General features: G+C 26.0%; 1 protein-coding gene and 1 non-coding gene across 2 annotated transcripts; both read right to left on the bottom strand.

The window, feature by feature from the left end:
* Positions 1 to 316: 316 nt before the first annotated feature.
* LOC137809346 (uncharacterized) lies at positions 317 to 1,127 on the bottom strand. Its single transcript, XM_068610471.2, has one exon. It carries the CDS (start codon positions 1,085 to 1,087, stop codon positions 317 to 319), a length of 771 nt encoding a protein of 256 aa, XP_068466572.1. The 5' UTR covers positions 1,088 to 1,127.
* Positions 1,128 to 2,381: 1,254 nt separating this feature from the next.
* On the bottom strand, positions 2,382 to 2,463 carry TRNAS-GCU (transfer RNA serine (anticodon GCU)). Its single transcript has one exon. It is a non-coding gene; the product is annotated as a tRNA-Ser (tRNA).
* Positions 2,464 to 11,887: the final 9,424 nt, after the last annotated feature.

The raw sequence follows: 11,887 nt of genomic DNA, 5'->3' as shown, positions 1-11,887 counted from the left end.
ATTACTTAAAAGGAGATGTTCGATGAGAAGTGATTGTTGATTTTAGATGATGAATGATTTAAATAACATATATTTGGAACTTAGTTAGTAAATTTTGAGATATGTTTGGATTGTTTAGAAAAAGTTTAAAATATGATATGATTGAATTGTGTATTGATGTGTTATATAAGATATGGAATGATGTGAAAGTGTAATCAAGACATAGTATTTTCAGAAAAAAAAATACCGTGTTGAGATTGTTATTAAGGTGTATTAATTTGTGAGTATCCTGTGAATGAGTTCGACTTTCGGTTGATGAAAGTCAAAGAAAGTTCATTTACTGAGTTTGAGATCTAAAAGAACTGAGTTTGAGATCTAAAAGAACTGAATAAAATTGCTGAATAAAAGCATCTTTATCAATATCCAATTGGTCATCAATATAGCCACCAAATTCTTCATCATCATGAGTATCGTCCGTATCTTGGTGGTGAGATTCAGTATCCTCGTCATCTGCATGTTGTGCGGCGCTACGTGCACGCATTCCAAGCAAGAAATCAGAAATGGAACGAACATTCAGAAGCAGATAGCAGAATAATGCGGCAATTGGAGCTAGCTTTATGCTCATCTTCATCAATGTCACCAACAAACATCCAACCAAGAAGTTACTCACACCAACTTCGAATCCAAGTTGGAGTTGTCTCGACAAGCTCAAAGCCATCAAGGCAAACGCCCCAGTGGAAGTCAGGTTCATCGTTTTCCCATACCTCTTCTTCACTTTCCCTTCTTCCAAGTGCTCTTCCAAAATCGACCACAGAGAGGTAAGCATTAAAACCACAAAACCAACATGTGCTTTCAACAACAAACTTTTCCCATGTTTCCATCTGCATCTTGGAACAAACAGCATCAAGATAAAAGAAAGTGAGCTTACCACGCCGTACACGACGATCTTCAGCGGGTTCCAGTGTCCGAACATGCCTTGGAAAGAGGGGCTGACACCATAACAGCTGAACCCAACTATGCTTGACCCAAAGCCCGTGAGTCTCCACAGCAAGGGATGGATTAGGAGTTTTGATATTGACTTTTGAAAGGCTTCAATATTGTTGGTCATTGTTGTAAGGAAGAATGGGAGGTTCAAACTGAATATGGGAAGAGTTAGAAGTTAGGAGGAGGATTTAAAGTGAATTAACAATGTGGGGACAGAGTTAACACTGCAATACTATGTTCTTGGAAAATGGCTGGAAGGTGTCTTCTTGACCAAAACGATAAGCTTTTTGGGACTTTTTTATTCTTAAACTTTACCATGGTTACTAGGAACTTGCCCTTAATTTCATGAGCTTTGAGGCAACGGAGTGACAGGGTAACAGGTTTTCAACCAAGAAAAACCTTACCTAGCCTAAACTAGCTTCTGTCAACTATATCTCCAAGAATCCTCCAAGAAAGCTGGAAGAGCCAAGAAAGAATCAACACAAGAATCTTTAAACCTTTGGCCAAACCTTGCCTCAACTAACATTTTCCCTACCTAAAAGTACATCAAGATCTTTTCCCAAGCTTGAGAGGAACATCCTTAACTTCCAGAACCATGATGGTTCATAATGTAAAAAATTATGTTCTTAAAATAAACCAATTTTAAATACGTATACTAAAATGTGTTAGGGATTTTTGTTAGGTTGAATGGAGGTGATTCAAGTCGTTTAACATGTGATCTAAGTTTTATCCTAAGAATTATTTGTACGGAATATCAAGAAATGAAGAATTATTTTTTTTTGTGAAAACCAGAACTGCTCAATTTCACAGAAAAAAATCGTATTATTCCTGTGATTGTTTTCCCCTTTATCTTTGCATTGTTCCTCTATTAATTTCCTGCTGGATTACTGGTCTTCCCAATTCATCTGTAAAAATCTCTGACTGTAAAAATGTTTGTCTGTTGTGTACAAACACCCAAAACTCGCACTTGTGGGCCCTTTGCTGCAAATTTTTTTGGAAAATGATCTAATGACAATCTTGCTCCAGTATACAACTTTCTTTCTTTACCTAAAATTTCAACTTTTGTATGAAATAACAAAAATACCTTTTTTTTTATATAATAAATGAAGAGTTGTATAGTGGAGCAAGTTGTCCATATATCATTGCTCAATTTCTTTCTTCATAACTTTAACCAAGTTCAAAACCCAACCAAAGATAGAAATATAAAAAAAAAAGTGGAAAGTGGAAAAATAAAAAATAAAAGTGGAAAAATAAAAAATAAAAGTGGAAAAATAAAAAATAAAAGTGGAAAAATAAAAAATAAAAGTGGAAAAATAAAAAATAAAAGTGGAAAAATAAAAAATAAAAGTGGAAAAATAAAAAATAAAAGTGGAAAAATAAAAAATAAAAGTGGAAAAATAAAAAATAAAAAAATTAATCGTCGCCTGAGAGATTCGAACTCTCGCGGGGAAACCCCATGTACTTAGCAGGCACACGCCTTAACCACTCGGCCAAAGCGACAACTTGTTAAGTTAATATAATTATATTATTTATAATTTGGTGAGAGTGTTTAAGAATTAAAATCGATGACGAATAAAAGTGTATAAAGGTTATGGATTATTTTAGTTAAATGACATCTTATATTTTGGTATAATTGGGTATGCCAAATTTTTAATTTTATGATAGAATTATTTAAGAATTTATCTCTTATACATTTGTATTTATTCAAATGAATCAATTATTGGTAAGGACCGAAAAAAATAGTCTTAGAGTAGATATGGTACAATTAAAATGACACTTGAATATTTTATTATTAAAAGAAAAAAAAGCTATATAAATATAAAGTTAGTTATTTAGGTTTCATTTTAAAAAAATCATCTCTCTAGAAGTTTCTTTTTCCCACTATAAGAAAAATTGGAATTACATACAGTCAAAATCCGTATGTAAGACCCAAAATCCATATATAAAACAGGTTGTTTGGTCATATTATCATTTTTATTATACTTATACATATTAATATAATTTATACATATTAATATAATTTATACATATTAATATAATTTATACATATTAATATAATTAATAATAATAATAATAAAATAAAATATTTATATTATTAATATTATTAATATTATTCATATTATTCATATTATTAATATTTATTAATATTATTCATATTATTAATATTTATTAATGTTATAATTAATATTATTATTAACATTATATTCATATTATTAATATTTATTAATATTATTATTAATATTATTCATATTATTAATATTTATTAATGTTATAATAAATATTATTATTAACATTATATTCATATTATTAATATTTATTAATATTATTATTAATATTATTATTAACATTATTATTAATATTATTAGTATTAATATTATTAATATTATTAGTATTAATATTCATATTATTATTAATATTATTAGTATTAATATTATTAGTATTAATATTATTAGTATTAATATTCATATTATTAATATTATATTCATATTATCAATATTATATTCATATTATTAATATTAATTTTGATATAAATATACATTTAGATATTTATTGTGTGTGTATAGTAATTTTATTTGACTTGAGTAATATTACTTTTATCCGGATATAGATAGATAGAGAGAAAAAGAAAGAAATTATATAATATTAATATAACTTTAATACTATAAATACATATATATTGATTAATATATTTCTTTATTTAATCATTAATTTTTTAAAACTCATGGTTAAATTTAAATTTACTTTCATATTATATATATATTAATATAAAATTATTTGATATCTTATTTTCAAATATAGGTTATTATAGGTAGTTGTGAAGCTTTTGTTAGATGGCTATATAGATGCTTGTATCTTACACTTCTTTTCTGATTTGAGATTCTTGTATAAGGATTGAAATATCCTTAAAATGTTTTGTTTAATTTTTTTTATTCTTTGTCGATAAAAAAAATCTTATTTTCAAATATTTACTTACATAGATTAAAATTGATATAATGTATAATTTTTAAAATATTTTAAATTATAAATTATTTAATCACTTTGTCATTATGATTTATATATTAGTAGAAAGGGTTATTTAGTAACAACTTTTTACATAGATTTATGGAATAATTAATATAGTTTAAACTATAATGGTATGCTAACTAGTAATCTGTATTAGAGGTTTAATTAATAGTTAATGTAAAAGTCATCATTTTATGTTAAAAGATAATATTGTTTGTTGACAATATTCTTTACTATAACACACAAGTAAAACCAACTACCTATAATGAACTTAATTAAGTCAATATGATCGTAAAATAATAATTAATATGATAGTTGATTTTAATGTAATAGGTAATATGATGACTATGAGTATGACATATATTAAATTTGATTCATACTAATAGATAATATAATAAATTATGTTTAGATTCAAGTAGATTATAGATAAATTAAATGTGATTCATATGTTAATATTGTTAGTATCATTAATATTGTTAGTATTATTATTATTGTTAGTATTATTAATATTGTTACTATTATTAATATTATTAATATTGTTACTATTATTAATATTATTAATATTGTTACTATTATTAATATTATTAATATTGTTACTATTATTAATATTATTAATATTGTTACTATTATTAATATTATTAATATTGTTACTATTATTAATATTATTAATATTGTTACTATTATTAATATTATTAATATTGTTACTATTATTAATATTATTAATATTGTTACTATTATTAATATTATTAATATTGTTACTATTATTAATATTGTTAGTATTATTAATAATAATAAGTATAATAAAAATCATAATAAAACTAAAGAATTTGCTTGGTGTAGTGGTTAAGTTTTACTTGGTTGCTGAAGGGTTGCTAAAGGATTGCTGAAGAACCTGGCTTCGAATCCCATTCACTTCTAATTTTATTTTATGGTGCTTATATCCGTATATAATTACATACGGAAAAAATTTTGATTCCCGCTCCATGACGCCAGAAATTACATATAATCCGTATGTAATACCTGTTTTGATAGAGTAAGTTTATTTTTGTTCCCTTTTTCCTTTATTCTCATTCCCTCTGAAATTTTAACCTTCTCCCTCATCATTTTGACGATCAGAGTCTGGCAGTGAACTCTACGAGATTGTCTAATAATGGAAACTAGTTTTATTTATTTTTAAATAGAACCCTAGGTTAGAAGATTCTAGATGTGGGGTGACGTTGTTACCAATGTCAATTGTTTTTGCTTGCATTATTGTCTCTTTTGAATAGTAAAGTAATATATTGATTGAAATAATTAATTTTGAATATTTTATATTGATTTTAAGATGAATAAGTTGTTGAAGGTGTTTGTGATTGAGAATTGAAAGTATTTGAATGATAATATAAATGAGTTGAACTGTTTTAAATATTTTGTTGAATTACTTAGATGAGATGTTTGATTTTAGAAGATGATTGATTTAGAGAGCATATATTTGGAACTTAGTTATGTGTTTAAGTGAATTTTGAGATAGATTTGGATTGTTTAGAAAATTTAAAATATTTGGTGTGATTGAATGGTGTATTAATGTGTTACATGAGATATGGAATGATGTGAAAGTGTGATCAAGACATAGTATTTCCAGGAAAGGAAATATCGTGTTGAGATTGTTGTTAGGATGTATTGATCTGTCAGACCCGTAATAAGACATTCTGACTCTACTGATATAATGGAATCGCATAAATGAAGTTATTAAGTTGGTGAGAGTCGATGGAGGTTCATATGACTTTGTCTGGGGTTTGAAATATAATATGGTCTTTCAGGTCATATGAGTTTACCTTGTCATACTAGATAATGAGATTGAGATGTTTATGTGCATGGTTGTGTGGATTCACAGCGAGTAGTATGACAGGTGCAGGTCTCGGGATTCTAATTTCAATACACGAGTTTTTCGGAAGTAGAAGTCGAACATGTGAAAGATGATTTATGAATTTTGATAGACACTTGATGGTTATGTGAAATGTTTGAGAAATTGTATGAGAATTTGTGAATTTTGTGTATCAATTTGAAATTTAAATTATATAGAAAATTTTGTTATAACTAGCTTACCCTGTTTCTTTATCTGTTATGATCATGTTGTACACGGGAGCATATGAGATTGCAGGTAATAGAGCTCCTAAGTGAGCAGCTGAAGGATGTGATAGTTTTAATTTTGAAAAACTTTGTTTGTTTTTAAAACTTTCAAAGTATATATTAAAATCTCTATGAAGAGGGATATTTTTTTTAGATACAATTATGAGATAGTTATTCATATGTTAAATAGATAATGTTGGTTTTACTTTTATTTTATTATATATGGGTAACAAATTAAAACTTTTGAAGTATAAATTAAAATTCCTATGAAGGAGGATATTTTCTTTTAAATACAATTATGAGATAATTATATATATTCATATGTTAAGTAAATAGTATTTCTTTTAAACCCTAAACACTAAATAGTATTTGTTTTACTTTTATTATATATGCATAAAAAATTAGGGATATTACATTATTTATATAGTATCAGAGCACATTCTAATAACTAAAAAAGTCATGTCAACCTTTCATTATTAATAATTGGCTCTTAAATATATCATAAACTTATACGTAACATTAATGAAAAAAATAAAAATAAAATATTTTTAAGTTAAAATTAATTTATAAAAATTCTGTCATAAATTCTATATAAGTTAATTTTAACTTGCAAAAATGATTTATGTTATTATGACAAGTTTGGTATGAAGTAGTTATATGAGAACATAGATTATGAAAGTAGATCCAAATATTCACTTAAAATAATAACTTGCATAGAGATGCTACAATAATGCCCAATTCCATAATCAAAATTGTCGGTGATTCCTGGGAAATCAGCTTCAATCCAGGTGGAAGAAAACCTAGAAAAAGAGTTTGGAAGAAAAAACGTGAGACAAAGTTTTCTCTGCTTAATTTTATGTTTTCAAAATTGGGAAGTGCGTCGAAGTTTAAATAATCTTAAATGAGTACTTATAAGATATTTTTAATATTAATAATAAATATAGGAGTTGCTTAAAATTTAACAAAGTCTTTTTAATATAAATCTAAAACATGACTTCATTAAAATTAAAGAAGTTTATTTGTGTAAATAATTTTTAAAATTTTATGAAATTCATATACTTAAAAACTTCATTAAAAAGATATTTTATTAACAAGAAACTTTTATAATCTATTATTAGAGATATTCAAAGATCTTATAAAATTCCTTAATGAAATTTTATTTTACTTCAAGTAATTTTCATCATGTTATATTATTTCTAAGCTTTTTTTTTAATTTATTAATTTTGACAAAGAATTTTTTTAAATAAATATAAGAAATAAGATTTAAATAAATTTCTATAAATAGGTCATAAATGTTTTTTTTTTCCATTTTATTATAAATGTTATTTTTTAAATATTTTCTCTCTCTAAATTTTATATTATTAAAAAATATTTTTCTTAGATCCAATAGACCTCACAAATCCCTATTTCCCTTCCTTTGTTATCTTCAAATTTTCAATCAAGATTATATCATTCTTCTCATAGTAAACTCCTTATATTTCTGATATACTCATGAAGATTACATTGTCTACAAAAGATACTTTTGACACTTAAGTCAATAACTATTTTATGTAAGACAATAAATGTATAATAATGTCGTATTGAATACCTTTAGATGTATGGACCTAGAAAATAGTTTTAGAGTAAAAGTTGTATAATTAAAATAACACTAAAATATTTTATTATTAAAATGAAGAGTTCATATAAATAGAAAATTATTCAGGTTTCATTTTAAAATAATCATCATCTCCCTATAAAAAGAATTCTCTTATCCTTTGTCTTCTTTCTAGAAAAAAATCTCCATTATATTGACGATTGAAGACCACCTTTGGACTCTTAGCAATGATTAGAGCAAAATTGAACGATCAAAATGTTGATTAGAGTAAGTTCAATTTTGATCCTTTTTCCTTGGAGACATTTTTTAGTTTTCCTGGTTACTTAGGTATATGTGCCTTACATATGAGATATTTGGTCCTATGATTGGTCTTTGTTAGTTTAGGGTCCCATTGATATGTTCATATCATTGATCAGTACTCAGTGGTGCAAGTTAGGTTATCCATGTTTTCTTTAGGAGTTGAAGCTCCTTGTGAGTACTCATAATTGTATTCAAATAAGGGAAACTAGTTTTATATTTTCAATAAAACTTTATACTAGATGATCTGGATGTGAAGGTGACATTGTCACAATTTGAAATTTCTCTCGAAGGAATGTTATATGATGAAAATTGTTTGATTGATATCTTTTGAAAACATAGAGATTGTATTTTTTATAGTTTGGTATTTAAAAGTTGATGTTGATGTTGAAAAGGTTATTGAATGTTGTCGGGTTGTGTTATGAATTATTTGAAGTTTTAAACAGTAATGAAAGTTGGTTGTGTGAGCTTGAATCTGAGTTGAATCCTATTTAAAAATCTTGAGCATATAGATTTGTATGTTGACATATGAGCTAAATGAGAGTACAAGTCAAATTCTCAACAAGGTAGTATCCTATTAATTTTGTAGGTATTACAAAGTACAAAATTAAGCATTGATTTTAGGTAAATATTTGAAATTTAGTTAGTTATATTATTTAAACTTATGATATTTTTTCTCAGGCGACAAAATTTTGCTCAAGCTACACATTTTTGCTCAAGCGAAAATATAACCAAAAACTTACCTTGCTCTCGGATCCATGAAGCAAAAAGGAATAGAAATTGTCTCTCTTTTCAATCATATTTTTGCTTGAGCGAAAATAGTACTATAATTGAACACTCTTTTATGGTTAATTTTTGCTCAAGCAAAGAGATTTTCGCTTAAGTTAAATTTTTTTGTTGACGTTAAAAAACTTATGATTTTGTTTTTTTGGTTATTGCGTAATGATTTTAGTTTATTTAAAAGTGAATGTTTGTTTATACATGTAAAAGTGGATATTTATTTTCAATAATTATATGATATGTGAAGTGAACTATGAATCACGTGGAAATATGATGGAGACATTATTTTCAGGAAAGAAAATATCCTTGAGATGTTTAGGTGGTGTATTGATTTTGAAACTTTGTGAAACATGATCTTACCAAGAATTTAATGTGAATAAGATAAATATTAAGGAAGGAATTTGCATAAATCTTAAAATAGTGTCAAATAACATTTGTATAAATGTAAATGAATTATAGATAAGAGTAAAGAGTTAGACATAATTGAATTTAAGTACAACTACGAAATATCTATTATTTTTGCAAATGTTAAGAGAAATAGTACCTTGAGGATATGAGTGAACTTAGTGGATATCAAATGAGATAAACGGTTGAATAAAAAAATGTGTAACAAAAAATATTCTTTAAATGAAACGAAACTAAGAACCAAAGAAAAAAATAAAATATACATTTTTTAGATTACTTAATAAACTAATGGTTTGCACAATTGAATTCTCAAAATTAAGAGTTGGACATCCTCCCATGATAAAAAATAAATAAATAAAAATATTAAAAAGAAGTATAAATGATCAAATGTGTGTCATATAAAAATGATTTAATTCAATGATTGTGAGTTTTGCGTTTCCCAAAATGCATTACATCATTTGAACAAAATCACACAATAGTGTAATTGAGATTGTGCTTAAAGAAAAAGTATCTCGAGGATCTAAGTGAACTCAATGAATATTGAATAAAGAACTTTATTTGAAAGTTATTTCCCTCCGGTACTTTAAGCTTTCGATAGAGATAGAGATGACTTGCTTTATTGGAACTTCATATGTGAGAAGGCATTCCCCCAAACAGCGCATGAGTTTGATTGCGTGCTACTAAGATAAGAACCTAACAGAACTTTTCAAACAAAAAGTTACAAGTCCTCTTTTCTTTTCTTCTTTTTTTAGTTTTTGTATTTTTTTATAACCTGGATATGGGGTCCTATTATAAGCCGTAGCATTTAAGGCTTAATCACTCTGTATAGAGTTTGTTCTTATTTGGGTGGTATAGAAAGAAAGATGATTCGCTTATGTTCCTTTAGCCTTTCATGGAGATCGAATCCCGACTTTTTCTGACTGATGAACGAAATTAGTGCATGTATCTAGCAAAATTCTGATTCAGAACTGGCATGGACAAAGTCGTTCTATTTCTCATGTAGCAAAAAAATGGTTCTTTAAATGAAACGAAACAAAGGACCAAGGAGAATAATGAAAATATTTTTTTAGGTTACCTAATAATCTAATAGAGTTTTAGTAATTCAAAACGAGGATGAATTTGGGCACTAAAATGGGAAGATGTACCAGGTAAATATGTACATATTTATTCCCATCCTATACTTGATTTAAAAAATTTCATACTTGATGCCATGATTCTAGTCAATTTAAGTGAAACATCTTGGTGAAAACAACTTTTCGACAAAGAAAGAAACAACAATTTATGAGTTGAGCTCAATCTCATTAATGAAATTTGAGAAAAAATGCACATATTCACGAAGAAGAAGTAGAATCATTTTATGTTAAGACATAAGCTCAATCTCATTAATGAAATTTGAGAAAAAATGCACATATTCACGAAGAAGAAGTAGAATCATTTTATGTTAAGACATAAATTGTACAAAACAAGTTTTCTACAAATGTGATCTTATATGGTTAAAGGTCGATGAAAGTCAACAATATTGAAATGATTGAAAACTAACCATAATTTTGGACAACTTGAACAATGTTGTCGACTCTTTACAAAATAAACCTACAAATTGGAATAATTGTTTGAAAAATTTACGAGAACTTGGAACGAAACACATTTAAAAACTTATTATAGTTTATTCATGATGGAATTATGTACTCCTTTTTCTTCACCAAGTTTTTATCCCATAGAATTTTTATTAGCAAGGTTTTGATAAAACATATTCTCAAAGTAACATCTTTATTTTTAAATAACTATATTTTATCCATATTTAATTTTGAATATGTGTTAGAAAATCTTAAGGTTAAATTCATTAGAACCTTTGTGTTTTATCATATAAAGTTTAAGCATAAAAAAATAAATAATTTTTTTTTGTTTAAAAAAAATAAAAAAAGATAAGAAAGAAGTGTTGGGACTTACTTCAACCAAAAAAGAAAAAAGAAAAAAAAACTACAAATACCATAACCTACCCTTTCCTTCTTCAAACTTTTTTTTTCTCCCTCTCTCCACTATCTCTCATTTCTCTCTCTATATATCATCTCTCTAACTTTCTTTTTCTCTACCATATCTCTTTTCTTTATATTTTTCTTTCTTTTTCTACTTGTTATTTAGTTGTGCAATTTATATAATTTCTTTGGATATTTGACCACAAAAAGTTGAGAAAAAAATAAGGTTAAATCTTTTTTTATAATAATCTTAATAGATTTATGTGTGTTTTTTTAATATCCTTGGATGACATGTTTGGAGAATCAAATATAATTTCAAGTTATGATATTTGGTATTCACGAAACATCTTTTAAAAAAATATTAATGAATCATTCCTTCACACAATTACTTATAAAGAATAACATTAAAGGGATATTGTACAATAATTACTAATAAATGCAATAATTGTTGAATGAAGTCATTAGATTCAAATATATCAAAATAAAAGACAAAGTTATTACAAATTTGTACGCTCATCGTAACACATAATTGTAAGAGTTCATACTATGTAATTTTGTCATATCGACCATTTATAACTTAATCACAAATAGTCGACTTTATATAATTTGGTCACAAAAGGATAATCAATTCTAGTAAGTAACATCTCAACTTACCCATGAATTGCATGGACTACAAGAAACACAATTAAAGAAAAACATTTTTTTATTGTTTGTTGATAAGTGTTTTCAGCAAAGCAAACAAATATCAACATTTTATTTTCAC

The sequence above is a fragment of the Phaseolus vulgaris genome, chromosome 2, assembly GCF_051622355.1.
Source record: "Phaseolus vulgaris cultivar YP4 chromosome 2, ASM5162235v1, whole genome shotgun sequence".
NCBI lineage: Eukaryota > Viridiplantae > Streptophyta > Magnoliopsida > Fabales > Fabaceae > Phaseolus > Phaseolus vulgaris.
This window is presented reverse-complemented; position numbering and strand designations above follow the sequence as displayed.